This window comes from Pagrus major, chromosome 23 (assembly GCF_040436345.1).
Source record: "Pagrus major chromosome 23, Pma_NU_1.0".
Taxonomy (NCBI): Eukaryota; Metazoa; Chordata; class Actinopteri; order Spariformes; family Sparidae; genus Pagrus; species Pagrus major.
This window is the reverse complement of record NC_133237.1, coordinates 15,802,455-15,817,433: the sequence shown is the minus strand read 5'-3', so window position 1 is coordinate 15,817,433 and position 14,979 is coordinate 15,802,455. Positions and strand designations below refer to the sequence as shown.

At 40.8% G+C, this 14,979-nt stretch overlaps 1 protein-coding gene across 2 annotated transcripts; it reads left to right on the top strand.

The window, feature by feature from the left end:
• The first annotated feature begins 3,939 nt into the window (after positions 1–3,939).
• Positions 3,940–14,185, top strand: tfap4 (transcription factor AP-4 (activating enhancer binding protein 4)). Of its 2 annotated transcripts, none has more exons than XM_073495245.1 (7): positions 3,940–4,336; positions 7,637–7,802; positions 7,916–8,014; positions 8,109–8,279; positions 8,376–8,525; positions 10,920–11,081; positions 11,201–14,185. In XM_073495245.1, exons 1-7 carry the CDS (start codon positions 4,248–4,250, stop codon positions 11,357–11,359), a joined length of 996 nt encoding a protein of 331 aa, XP_073351346.1. In that variant the 5' UTR covers positions 3,940–4,247; the 3' UTR covers positions 11,360–14,185. The 2 variants fall into 2 exon arrangements, with proteins under 2 accessions (XP_073351346.1, XP_073351347.1); XM_073495246.1 differs by having other exon boundaries at positions 4,185–4,336; positions 8,397–8,525; positions 11,201–11,454.
• Positions 14,186–14,979: the final 794 nt, after the last annotated feature.

The following is a 14,979-nucleotide window of genomic DNA, read 5'->3' as shown; positions in this document are numbered from 1 at the left end:
TCATTGCTAAGAATTGATCTACCATGCCTCATATTGAAATTCTGAGGGGAGGCAATAATTTTCAAACTATTAAATATTTAATAAACAAAGCTCAAGTCCATAAATACATTTACATTTGTAAAGACCCAGATTTTGTAATGTGCTAGAAAGCCATATTTTAGACCTCAGTTTCCAATACCCATAGGGTTTGCATTTTATTATTTATATTTGTGTTGAGAGGCTAATCCAATTATTAATTTAATAATGTTTTAAAACAAAAAAAAAAAGAAAAGACACTTGAGTTCCAGTAACAGGGCCAGGTACCCTCCAATGAACCACTCAAAATATGTCTTTCTGTAGTTCAAAGGGGCACTGTGTAGATTTGGAGAAGAAATTCAACCTCAGAATTAAATATTTGCCATATTAATGAGGTAATAATACAAACTCAGAATTATTTATTTTTTCCAAAACTGAATAAACAAGCTATTCTCAGAGGAAAATAAGTTCCCCAGAACACTGAGCTACTTTAAAGGTGGCAGGGTCCGCCAAATATAAACAAAGTAAAACAGAATTAATTGCGTTGTCCTGTTGTCGGTTAATTTTTTTTTTTGTTTACTCAGTAATGAAAACAAAGACAGTAAATTAACAAATTTCTCTTCTGATTAAAATGTCTTCCCCAAAACTACATACTGCACCTTTTAAGTTTTGTGTTCTTTAAATAAAGGGTTTAAATTTTTAAGTTTACTAGTAATACATTCAGCAGTTATTGCATGGAGCAAAAAACTTTGTTTTTGGCTATAAGACATATGACAACTTGTAATAGGCTAAATAACAATCATGTTCATGAAATTTAATAGCCTAGTCTTCAATCCTTGGTTTTTATTGGTTAAAATATATATTCCAACATCATGTGAACTGTAGCTCAAAAGGTATTTGGATTCAACCAGTTGTGGAAAAAAATGTGAAAGTAACAAATACACAAAGCACTTGAGTAAAAATGTACTTCGGTATCAAAAGTACAAGTTCTTTTTAATCTGATAGCCAATGTAACATAATATAAACTACTTTGGCTCTGATGCAACATCTCTCAAGTCATGAGAGATGATAAATCCGATGACTTGTCTGGGTTGATTTTATGTTTTCGGTCTAGTTCTTATAATCTGGCTGATGGGGAGGGAATACTTTTTGATTTTGAAGAAAGCAGGATAGCTTTTATGAAGTTTTTCCCTGAATCTCATTAAAAAATTTTTTAATTCAGCATACTTTTTGAACAAGTTAATTAAAATGGTCAATAATACCATTATTTGAAATGCACTGTTTCCCATTAATTACCTCGACTGTGGCGACACACCACAATCTCATTTGTGCTGCCAAAGCGTCAAAATGAACCAAACATATTTTTCACTTATTTTAATACCATTAAATATCTCTAACCTTGTTTTGTGCCTTTGCGTCAGGAAAGCATCTTTCACTCCCACCTGTCTCCCCATTGTACAGCCAAAGCTGTATAACATTGTGAGGACTGAACTTATCACGAGGCAGAAGGGCCAAAGCTCACTGCTATATTTCTTTATTTTTAAATTGTATATTTTCTACAAATTCTTGTTTATGTTAATGTAAGTTGTGATATAGCTTCTTAATTTTGCCCTCAAAGTGCACCAGATTGATGTATTTAACTTTAAAATGCGCAAGATTTTCTTCTGGGGGAGCATACCCTCGTACTGACTTAGAGGTTCAGAGGTCCACCCACCATGGTCTCACGAAATCATGTGGGAAACACGACTCATACCTTGTCTTTTCTCTTTGTGAAAACCAAATACTGCAGGTAAGACTGAAGCTTCTTGTGACTTGACTTGGGACTTGACACAACCTGTGATCTGCCCACGAAAAATGACTTGAGACTTGGACTAATCGACTGCAGCCACATGTTTGCTAAACTGAAGTTGTCTAATACATTTTGTGGAGTAAAAAGTAGAATATTTGCCTCTAAATGTAGTGTAGTCGAAATATAAAGTAGCAGAACATGGAAATACCAAGTAGATAGAAGTAGCCTACCTCAATATTGTACTTAAGCACAGTATTTGAGTAAATGTGCTTAGTACTTACATTCCATCACTGGTTCAATCTTATCTTTTTTATTTTATTATTAAGTTAAATAACAGCCTTTAAAGGGGCACTGTGTAGTTTTGGAGAAGAAATTCAAACTCAGGATTTTAATATTTACAATATTAATGAGTAATAATACAAACTCAGAAATATTTATTTTTTTCCATAACTGAATAAACAAGCTGCTCTCAGAGGAAAATAAGGTCCCCAGAACCCTGTTTGAAGCTAGAAAGGTGGCAGGGTCCGCCACATATAAACAAAGTGTGTTGTCTTTTAAGGTCAGTTTGTTTATTCAGTTTATTCATTCATGAAAACTCAAGAGAGTTTGTTTGTTTAGTTTGTTAAGGCATAAAAATCCATCTTTCTCTTCCCAAAAACTACACAGTGCACCTTTAAATTAAAACGTTTCACGTGTTCTCCTGTGTCTCTAAATAAATCACTGTCTTGCATACATGAAGGTCATTCCTTTTAACATCTGTGTTTTAAATCAGCGCTGAAGATGTTACTGTGAAAATGCTCAACAGTTGACAGCTGCACCAGCGAGGTGAGACTAATGAATCAAATCTTAGCATGTGCCCCCCCTCTCTCTCTCCCTCCACACAGACAGCCTGCCGCTGCAGCAGCTTTCTCACATTTCCGGGTGCAAAAACAAAGTCACTGCTCCCATTTTGTGTCTGGTTTCGCTCCTTGCGCGTCGCAGCCTCTGTTAAACCTCCTAAATTACTATGATGTGCCTTCCTGTTCAACCACTGCTACACCCAAAATGGTGAAGCTACACACGCGCACACACACACACACACACACACACATCCAGCCGTGCTCGTGCTGTGTGTCAGACAGCAGTCTGTCCCTAAAAGCCCTCCCCGGTGCGCTGTTGCTGTGCAGCTCTGCCAACTCGTCAGCTGATCCCTCTTGTTCTCTTATCGCAGCTGTTGAGAGTATCCGCCCCTGTAGTAGTGTTGTTCTTTTCTTTTTTCTTTTTTCTTTTTCTTTTCTTTTCTTTTTTTTTTTTTTTTTTTTTTACTATTATCAAGGTGCAATCTGCTGTAAAAGATAGTTTCAGGTGACTCCAGGCGTTGTCATTATACGCTATAATCACCTGATCGCCTTCATTTTGTGAATGCTTTCAATGTTTATGAAATAAGAAAAAAAAAAATCAAAGGCGCATTTTTCTTCAAAGCAAGTCATTTTAAGGGGAAAACACATTTTAGATTGTTTATTATGATAATCACCACCTGGATGATACATTAACACGTTACATTTTACATTTAATCTTTAATTAGCAGTCCTTTTTTATGATATTCCTATCAAAACTTAAATAAGCCCCGTTTTTACCTCCGCATGTGCGTTTTCATGACTCCAGGCGTTGTGATTACGCCCAATGATCACCTGATCGCCTTCATTTTGGGAATGCTTTCAATGTTTATGAAACGAGAAAAAAATCAAAGGCGCATTTACAAGTATAAAAAGCGCATTTTTCTTAAAAGCATACGCAAGATTAGATTGATTTATTTTGATAATCGCCACCTGGATGATTAATTGACGCTTGACATTTTTTGTTTCTTTTTATACTATATTCCTATTAAAACCACATAATCCCCTTTTTACCCTCCACATGTGCGTTTTCATGTCTGCGCTAAATAGTCCTTTGTTTACATGCAGTCCTCCGTCTTTGCGGAAGGAGGTTTTTTTTTTTTTTTTTTTTTTTTTGCTAGTGCAGTGTGACTCCTACCAGCTGTTTCCCGCCTTGAAAGCCATCCGATCAGCTGCATACACACACACACACGCACGCACGCACGCACACACACACGGTCATGCAGAGAGAAAGCAAAGGGGAGGGAGAGGGAGAGAGAGAGAGAAAGAGAGAGAGAGAGAGAGAGAGGGGGGAGAGAGAGGTAGAGCGCCACACACAACGAGGGAACCCCATCAGCTGGAAGTCGAGTAACATTACAACTCTCAGCAGCCTCAAACTACTACATTACACAAGCGAGGGATTCATATCTTCCTTGAGGATTTAACCCGCGTCGGATCACGGGATTTTTGCTCTCTAACGTCATCAATTTTTGCTTTCATCCTACGGAGACTGTTTGCTGTTTTTGGGGGGTTTTTCTTTTTTTTTTTTTTTTTTTTTTTAGGGGGGGCAAAACTGGCGAGAGGCGAGCATGGAGTATTTCATGGTACCAGCTCAGAAGGTGCCCTCCTTGCAACATTTCAGAAAAACGGAGAAAGAAGTGATCGGAGGTCTTTGTAGGTATGTGTTAACAAGCCACTTCACGCAGCACGCCGTGTGTGTTTATAAATATTGTGATGGTTATTATCATAAGACGTGTGTTTGGAGTACACGCACTTGGCGACGGCGCTGAGGCAAACATGCTTGATCTGATCTGTTATTGTGTACACGACCCACTCAGGGGCAGCTGCGGGCTTTAATTGTCACCAAACACTGGGGTTCAATTGCGTCCGAGCAAGTGGGGGGTCCGACTCGGACCCCAGCATCCTCATCGTGATGTTATTTCGCACATTTCAAGGCGAAATCGATGTATTTTGTGGCTAACAAACATAAACCACGTGGTTCCGTGCACACCACGCTGCTACCCCGCTCCAGAGCGCATCCCTGCTCTATTTACCCTCAAATTACCCCCCTTGTTTGACCTATAGGTGCTGGGGATTGCGTAAGGAAGGGAAAGGTGATACGAGCGGGTGTCATTCAGTGCGAAGGGGTCTATTTTTGTCGCGCACAGCCGAGCGGGTTGCCGATTTCGCTCAGAGCCATCTGAAGTTATTGTGGGTAGTGCGGCCATGCTTGTGGCTTCAGCTTAAAGTGATGAGGGGGTCTGGCGTGTGTTTCCTGTTTATGGCGCACTGTTTTCCTACAGTTGTGCCGTGAAAATGTGCGAGTGTTGTCAAAATCGGCCCCCACTCGACGTGGCGACAGTTTTCAAGGTGTTTCCGTGCGTCTCGTTCGCGCTATCGAGTCGCCTCCACTGCGTCTTTTCATCCTGCACCTCTGCCATGCTGCCTGCCGCATTGTTATAATGGCGGAGGACACGGAAAGTCTGCTAGGAGCACGGAGGTGGTGTCGGGCACTGTGTTGGAGAAGGGCGTTTATTTGGCCTGTTGAGGACACATTTCCTCCAGTGTGTCCGCTGAAGGGACGTTTGGTGTTCGCGGGGAGGCAGGGAAATTAAAAGTGGTGTTATTAATAAGGGGGTGTGTGTGTCGCGGAAGGCCCTTCGATACGTCCGCAGCCCTGTTTGAAGAGGGAGGCGGAGGGATCCGCTGCTGCTGCTGCTGCCTGCTGGTAGTGACGCGGGCAGTCTGGGAAATGTAGTCCTTGTGTTATTTTTTTTTAACTCCTCATCGTGAGTCACAGAAAAGCTATACAACATGGAAAATCTACCCAGATATGACACAGACTGACTTTAAATGCTTCATTTTCTTTAAAAAGAGGGGGAAAAGACAAAAACTACTTTAAATGATGCTGTTAAGCCTTTACAACTCCATTATGTATCTCTATAAGTAGGTGTCTTACGATTTAAAAACACAAATAAATGTATTTTCAGTTGTTCTTATCAGGATTAATAAAAAAAATTGATCACAATGATTATTTTCTTTATAGGTTAATGTGCTGCTTTATCATTTTATCTGTAACATGTCTGAAAATAGTGGAAACTAGGGTTGCAACACTGAGATTTTCACAGTACGATAACCGTCTCAGAAAATATCATGATTTTCATGGTATTACACAATTATTAAAATCAGTTAACTGACCCTTAAAGGTGCTATTTGTAAGACAAGCTGATTTTTGAGTCTCATTCCCAACTCTGGCTTTCCCAGCTTGTCGTCGTCACTTTGGGATGGCGGCCCGTCCTACAACCCCAACGTGTCAGTTTGTGCTGAGAAGATGGAAATAAGACTCAAAAATCAACTTTTCATGCAAATAGCACCTTTTAATGGAATGAAAACAGATGGTTTCTTTGTTGAACAAACGCTTAACCATCATTTCATTGAATATTGTGTTCTGACAGGCATAAAACTTTTAATAACAATAATATGGTAGAATTCAACATCCTATAAAAGCAAATGTACACAGTGTGATCAAGTAGTACCTTGAAAATGGTATGACTATTACGATCTGACATGCTCCAACAAACCTAAACACTTTCATCAGTTACACCGGCACGCCTGTGTGCTGTGATTTAAATGCACCGTTATTCCTATTAACAATCATTTACATAACTTCTAAGAAATTCAATTAAATGTGTTACCGGGTCCTCCTAAATGACAAAGTTAGGTGCACCAGTGCAACCAGTGTAAAAAGTTAGTCTGGCTCACTGCAACAAGAGTGGAAAATAGTTGGACAATACCCATGGTGATGCCTTCAAGTGCCCATGGTGATGCCTTCAAGTGTCTGGAGATTGACCAACAGTCCAAAACAAAGATTTTAAAGACTTTAAATTTATTGAGCATTAATAAACTTGCGGAATAATATTCAGATTTTAGCGATTGATTGATTAATTGACCAGTTGGCTCAGCTGGTACTACTTCAAACTCCTGTTTGAAGCTTTAATCCACTCTAACTGGGAACCAGTCTGTTCCTCTGTACTGGTTTGTGTGATACGGTGAAGTCCAGGCCCAGTTGGTCATGTTTTGGCAGTGGATGTGTTTGTTGGATGTGCTGCTGCAGTGTTAGTACGTGTGTGTGTGTGTGTGTGTGTGTCTGCACACACGCTCCTTTTCTCATCTGTGTCTGCACAATTGTTCACAGTGTTTGCACTGAGGCAGCTGAGTCAGTACAGATAAGAGCTTGGCTAGAGAGGGTCCCACAGATACTGAGCTTGATACAGACAGAGGATGTTAGAGGAAGTTCGCTTAGAATTTCCCCTCAACCGAATTACAGCGTATGGCAAACTGTGTCTCTTCTGGAATATTAACAAAGTCAGTGCTGCTCCTAATTACATCTCAGAGAAGCAGACAACTGGAGTTACCAGCAGTGGGACCACAGAAAAGATATCCTGGCTCTTACTATGTTTGGTGCTTACAAAGCATGCAGTGAAATGTCGGTACTTCTTCAATCACAACATGCGTACTAATGTGATGCCTAACACCTGTTAAGAAGTAAGACAAGGTTATAACAAGCGTATTACATTTAACCCTGGATAGCAACACTTATGAAGCTATAGATTCTTAAATATTGTATTACTGTCCTCCTAAGGTTGTTCAGTGACTTTTTCTGTGGGCTGCTAATTTAAAAGACAAAAGAAGAGAAAAGGTATCCTCTTTTTTTTTGTAGGATGTTTTTTCTTTTTGCTTTGGTATCAAACAAGGTATCGAGTATCTTTTTTTGCCCTTTAGACTAGTATTGTATCAACATTTAGGCATTAGGCATGGGATGATATGAACATTTCATGACAAGATTATCCTGGCCAAAATAATTGTGCTTCATGATTAACATTTTCTGTGGTTCTAAAGATGATGCCCAAAACATGTTTTATTTTCCTCCTTTGTCCAACACTGACGGCTAGTCTCCCCCTTGTGTCTCCCCCTGTAGTCTGGCCAACATTCCTCTGACCCCAGAAACAGCCCGGGACCAAGAGAGGCGAATTCGCAGAGAGATTGCCAACAGCAACGAGCGTCGGCGTATGCAGAGCATCAATGCTGGATTCCAGTCACTTAAAACACTCATCCCACACAGCGATGGAGAGAAGCTCAGTAAGGTGGGTCACAAAGAGAGAGCTGAATTAGGTGATGAGTTAGATGTAGCTGTGCAGGTCTGAACTCACCTTCAAAACAAACCTGTGACACTGTTGTTTCTTCTCTCTTCCCGCAGGCTGCCATCCTGCAACAGACAGCAGAGTACATTTTTACTTTGGAGCAGGAGAAGACGCGGCTATTGCAGCAGAACAATCAGCTCAAACGAATCATACAAGTAGGCCATCACCACACCTGAAACCACGATAAAGCTCTTTCTTTTTAGTGTTCATTTAACACAGATTAAATCAATTTCTGTTCGCTCTCCATAGGAGTTAAGCGGTTCCTCCCCTAAGAGGAGGCGTGCGGAGGAGAAAGATGAGGGGATTGGGTCACCAGACATCCTGGAGGAGGAAAAGACTGAGGACTTGAGGAGGGAGATGATCGAGTTAAGGCAGCAGCTGGAGAAAGAGCGCTCGGTCAGGATGATGCTGGAAGATCAGGTCAGGACACAATTTCACAAATCTGAAGCAAAAGCAGTGGCTAACATAGTCCTTGAGAGGCTAACTCATACTATTCTCCCCTGCCCTGTGTGGCAGATGCGTTCGCTGGATGATCAGTTGTACCCAGAGAAACTGAAGGCGATCGCCCAGCAGGTCCAGGAGCAGCAGGCCCAAACACAGAGCCTCGTTCATCTGCAGCAGCACAAGCAGCTGGAGAGGGACCTCACTCCAGCCCACAGCCCACAGGTTCGAAACATGAGTCTGACTCACACACACAAACAGTGGGATCCTTTGAGAATTATGCTCATGTGCTGATAAATTTCACCTTTTTTGTTACCGGTTAACACTTGTTAGTCTGATGTGCAAAATCCAGTTTAGAGATTTACACTTAAACACAAGGATATTAATGCCTAAATAGACCTTTTCTTAATGAATATGTGCTTTAGTCATAAAACCAACATAGATGTGGATCTGTCTATGGATCATGGCTCAATTGATGACAATGAAGTAGTTTTTTATCAAAACCAAACAATTTCCTTTTGTCTATCTGATCAAATTTAGGATTTTCTTTGGTCTATTTTATCATTTAAGCCTCTTTCACACGTATTTCTCTGACAATTACTAGGATAACCTTTCAGGCAACGCTAGTGATTTTCACTACTCATACATGTAGCTATCTCCAAAAACATTTCCACTTTACGCCTTTTCACACATGCCAAAGAGAGGTGAAGTCACACCCCTTCTGGCGGACCACCATGGGACCTTATTTCAGAAAAAATATGTATGGTTGTGAAGGCGAGCGACAGAAAATACACATATGATGTTTGTGAATTTAAAAGATACTTGTAACCGGAGAAAGTTGCAGTTTGTCATCTTTACGCCAAACTGCAATTTTCTTGACTCGCAAAATTATCTTTTAAATTGACAAACATCATATGTGTGATTCATGGCAAACTTTAGATACAGATTTCTCTGAATGACGACCCCACCACATTCAAACATGACCCAATGCATTATTTTGAGGGTAGACTGCATTTGTGAACGTGGCTTAACATTTTAAAGACTGTCTGTCCTGGTGATACTCTGCAGATCTACCTTCTAACATTTAAAAGAAGTTTTTAAAGAAACATTTTCATGTCAGTATGTTTTGAAAACCAGTGTTTATTTTGAGCTCATTAGCCTAAATTCATCAGACAGCTGGACAGACACCAACCCTCCCTCCTGCGTTAAGCTGCAGATTGTGAGTCAATCATTTTGAAGCACACACCTGAACTAATCTCACGGTGCACTTTAGATGTCACGCTGACAGTCTCTTCCATGTCCGGAGTTAGAGCTGTCAACAGCTAAGACACATTTACAGTGTGTTAAATGAGCAGCTCAGAGATCCCTCTGCTGTCCTGACAGCCACAGGATCCTGTTTCTACAGACCAACCCTCACCGAACATGATGCCAAATCAATCGGCGTGTGCTGTCTGCTCATCCACTACTCGTGGCAGCTGGGCGCTCGTCGTTAAAGATGACTGATAGAGTCCGGGTCTGTCATGTGACACTTTGTGACTCCCCAAGCAGAGCTGAGCGATACGACCTTAAATCAATATCAGCATGAATTGATGAAATTAACTCAAGAACAATAAATAACTGGAAATTAAATCAACTCTTACTCGAATATATCATGACATTGATCACATTTGACATTCTATAGAATGTGCATAGGTGCATATAGGTGCATTATGTCGATCTGGGGAATACATTTTAATCAGAAGAGAAAGATCATCATTTGCTGATTTTTTTTTTATGCCTAAACAAACTAAATAAACAAACTCTTAGTTTTTATGACTGAATAAACAAACTAATGTTAAAGGACAGAGTTTGTATTATTATCTCATTAATATTGTAAATATTAAAATTCCTAGGTTGAATCTTTTTTACTCTCTAAAACTACACAGTGCCCCTTTTAACTATTCGGAATTATTAAAGCAGATACTTAAAATAAAGGGATTAAATGTGCATCATGACCTTCATCAAAAACCGTCAACAAAAGGTCAGCTAACTAACTTTTTCCACATTTTTCAACTACATCTCGCTAACATCAGACTCGACCCTAGATGTGGTTGAAAGTGCTAGAAAAAGCTAATAAATGGTTCTTGAGTGAGAAGTTTTGGTTTCCAAGATCAAGATTTAACTTTCTTTTTGTAGAAACAAAAGCAGCCTGTAATAAACATTGAAATTGTAAATTAGATGGCAGCAAATTAGTGCCACTATGGGTTTATGTGCCACCTTATGGTCAAGTTCATATTAATCTAAAGCAACACTTTTAAGGAGCGCTCTCCTGAGAAATCTGAGAATCGTTTATGTGTCACATTTAATTTTTTTTAGAGGAAGCTCAAAACACACACAAGTTCCCCAAACATACGGACACGAGAAAATGTAGGTTGATGAGATATTCCTAACATCTGGCCTGGTTAATATTCAATACGCTGCCCAGCTGTGTTCCCAATTATGTTTATATGCACATGATTTTTTAAATATCATGATATCAGAATGTGATTTTAACTTTTATTTCACTACTTCACATTACAATCTCTTATCATAGTCTAGTGCTAACATGACAATAACATCATAATTGCTCCATTCTTCTAGGTTTTGGCCCCGGCAACCCCCCCTGCACCTACACACCATGCCACGGTCATCGTCCCTGCACCTGCCCAGCCTCCCCATCATGTCACCGTGGTAACCATGGGCCAGACATCAGTTATCAATACAGTGTCCACATCTCGACAGAACCTGGACACCATCGTTCAAGTAAGAATCAATAAACAGGAAACTTTTGAATCGTGCCTGGTTGGGAAGTGTTTCAGATCCGAAACACTAGAGGGTGCTGTTGTCCCTGACATCACTCGTCTCCCTTCCTCTCTCTCCAGGCAATCCAGCACATCGAGGGCACCCAGGGGAAAGGGTGCGTTGGCGAGGAAGAGCAGCGGAGGGCGGTCATCGTCTCCTCGGGGCGCGTCCTCTCCGACGCGGCGGGCTCAGACACAGCTTCAAACAGCGATGGGCCTGACGACTGTTCACTGCCCTGAGTTCCCCCCCGTGACGCCTCACACGCCTCACAGTTACATACACGCACACACTTACACACTTAAAAGGGCCCAAGCAGACCGGGGCTACAGGAGGTGACAGCACTCTTGTTCAGTGGACATTAACAGGGCTGGTAGGCAGATTAAAGCACTCGTTTTCTTTTTGTTTTTTCCTTTTCAGTGCAAACTCTTACATGTTGTACCGTAGGCAGCCCGAATAGGTTTACACTTAGACACTCATGCAGTCTCTTCTGCATCCTTTCTCTGCTTATCTCTAGCCCCCTGCTCTCACTCACATGCTCAAACTCATGTCTGTTCATTAAACTATAGAAAAGGTTATTAGAGCGACCACTTCACTAACTGATGTATAAATGTTCGGTCATACTCGATACTAGAATTTCGAATGTCTGCTTAACGCCGCCATCGATCACCGGGACTGCTCTCTTCATTTCGTCCCTGAAGCCATGTGACTGAGCCACGAAACAGGAGACAAAGTCAATGAAGGGCCCAGCAGCGCGGTGTCATCACCACCCAACACCATAGCATTTTTTTTTTAAAAAGATGAACATCCTTTAAACCTCCTTCTCTGAGCTGAGGGAGAGACACTGTGAGCCAACAAGACTTCTCTCAAAAGTTCCACCTTTTAGACATCTAGTTTGAAAGAATATGTTATTTTACTCTTGTGATGTCTACTTTTTCATGTTTTCTCTGAGGCTCCCTCAGCCAGCAAGTTAAAGTGATTGTACTGGAAGAAAAAAAAAAGAAGCTGTTTTCATGGCTGACTGACGCTCACAGGAAATGAAGCGAAGCTCGAGAAGAGAAAGAGTGCGCTTACTGGTTCACAGCTCTGTTTTTTTTTTTGTTTGTTTGTTTGTTTGTTGCCATTTTTACTGGGCTGGGTTCCCAGTAATCCCACATATGTATTAGGCGTGTTCTTTTCGTTTTACTCATGGCCTGACAAAAAAAAAAGAAAAATCAGTGCTTTGGCATTTCTTGACACCCTCCCCTCTTGAATATAAAAGCACCTGGCTTGTTAAATATGCGATTCTGTGGGCGCTCTCGAGTGACTTCCACTGGTGTGTGTGCCTGTGTGTGCGTCCCTTTTTAGCGTTTTGAATCAGCAGCGGTGTCCCAGACTCTGGCAGTCTGCAGCAGCACCACCCTCGCCTTGAAATCGAGGCACATGTGTGTGTGCACAGTACTCGCACATAAAAACACAACTGACATACAATCATTTGTTCGCTCAATCTTCAGGGCTGCTTCTATTTCAGCCCTTAACAGTGTAGTTTCTTGTCCAACATGTTAGGAAATCTATCCAAGCAGACATCAAATACAAGGAAAATGCCCAGTGAAACTGTTTGAATGTGCCATGGAGGTGACTGGGTTAACCACACATGCTCTATGCATTTCTTTACATGCATCATTTGTCCTCGTCTCCATGCTCTTTACATGTTTCTGCTCTGATCATACTTTAATTGTGCTTTTTTTAGCCTGGAACTGTTGGTTGACAGACACACTTTAAGACATGTAGCTGAGAGAGGCAGCAGCTTGCCTTACTAATAGTCCGCGGGTGCAGGGAGGCACTGTGAAGCCAGCCTTAACACAGCCCTGGGGTCTGAGAGATGTACCTGAACACTTGATCTGGGCCCCTGGAATCCTTTCCAAACAGGCTTGTAAACACCCAGGGTGTGTTAGAATATATATTCCCAGTTATTTTGTCTGTTTCACTTATGTTTGTTTTGTTATGTGTGCTTCAGAAATGAACATGAACAGGTTGCTGGTATACTAATTACAGTCAAGCACTCCTGATGTTTCCCCGTGTAGATTTGCAACCGTTTTGGCCCCTTAGTGTGCACTATTAAAGCCAGATGTTAAAATGAAATGTTTACATTCCATAAAATATAACGCTTTTTTAAATACCAGGCAGCTTTTCAAAAGTTATGCCTGGTATATTTAGAGATGACCGTTGCATTTACAGCTTTTGACGCATCACCATTATTAGAACCGCCAGCATTGATGTATAGATGGAGCTTTGAACTGCTGGACAGATTATGTGTTCAATCGAGCACACCTCATCTATCATAATTCACGTCATGGAACTGCCCTTTAAAAAAATATTGATGTCAGCTGCACTGAAATGAGTGACGCAAACTAAATCATGGGATGTATTCCCAGTACTTATCACTATAGAAAGGGGATTCCTGGATATCGAAAACATGGTTTGCAAGCTCTGCTTTGTGTAGAGCCTTTGCTATTTCCCTGAACTGTTTTATTTCCAACGGTGTTTTACACTCTGCTCTATGTGTTAGGAAACATTAACGTGGACATATCAGATTGTCAGATGAGTAGGGGTGGGCCTGGAGATCGTTTAATGGGGTCAAGATTACAAAGCACTTACTGTACTATACTGGAGTCTGCCTCTTTCTTTTGTATAAAGGGGCATCTCCTCAGCTGAAGCTCTTGAGGTTATGAGTAGAAACCGCACAGCTGTGTATCCCCCCTTTCCCTCCTTGTCCATCCTACACCTTGTCCTGTTTGCCCCTCACATCATCCTTGTTTTGTTTTTGTTTTTTTATGCTGTCTTTGTTGATCTGTCGTCTATATCTCTTGTCTCCCTTCACATCTTGCAGCTCCCTCTTCTCCTCCTCCTTTTGTCTGTTCTCTGTACATTTTTGTTAGACCTGTCTGTGTATATGGTCATCAAGAAGCTATTATGTTTTGTTTTTTGTTGTTATTTTTTTTTTTTAAGAGAAATGTTTTGGGGATAAAGAGGCTTGTGCCTTTGTAAAGACAGAATAATAAAGTTTGTACTTTGTTTTTTACGCATTGGGCCCTCTGTGTGTGTGTCTTTCTTACTGTGTTTGTTTCTTCAAAATAAGCATTTCACTCTGAAAGGGACATGAAGACATTCAAACTCAGAATTTTACATTAATGAGGTAATAATACAAACTCAGAAATGTTTATTTCTTCCATAACTGAATAAATATATCTTCTCAGAGGAAAATAAGGTCCACAGAACACTGTTTGAAGCTACAATGGTGGCAGGGTCCACCAAAAGTAAAACAATATGTCAGTTTGTTTATTTAGCCTATCCAGTCATGAAAACAAAGTTTGTTTATTTAGTTTGTTTAGGCATAAAAAGTGCACCTTTAATACTAATTCTCTTCTGCAGTGTTAACAGTTAGTATTGGATATTAATAACATAACCAGCTGAATTTGCCTCCTCTCCGGCTCTGGTTGGCTGTCACTCAAACAGTACAGTTGATGCACAAGTGTCTATTCCTGATTGGTGGCTGCCAGGATTTTTTACGCCCACCCCTCCCCACAGCTCACCAGCTCATTGCTAAATTAAGACTGACCACCGTCCCTGCGACAGTTAAAATGTACACTGGGGACAGTAGGTGGCATCTCTTGCCATCATCCCCCGACACATATAATCAATTCCAAGCCTGTTGTTCACACCATCACATGTCTCCACAGAGGGTCGATCATTCCTAATTTTTAATATATCGTAAAAATACAATGACATTACATTAATTATGTGTCATGGACATGGAGGTTTATAATGGAAGTTGCTAACCATTGAAAAAGTTAAGCTGTATGTTATGTGCAACTGACTTAGT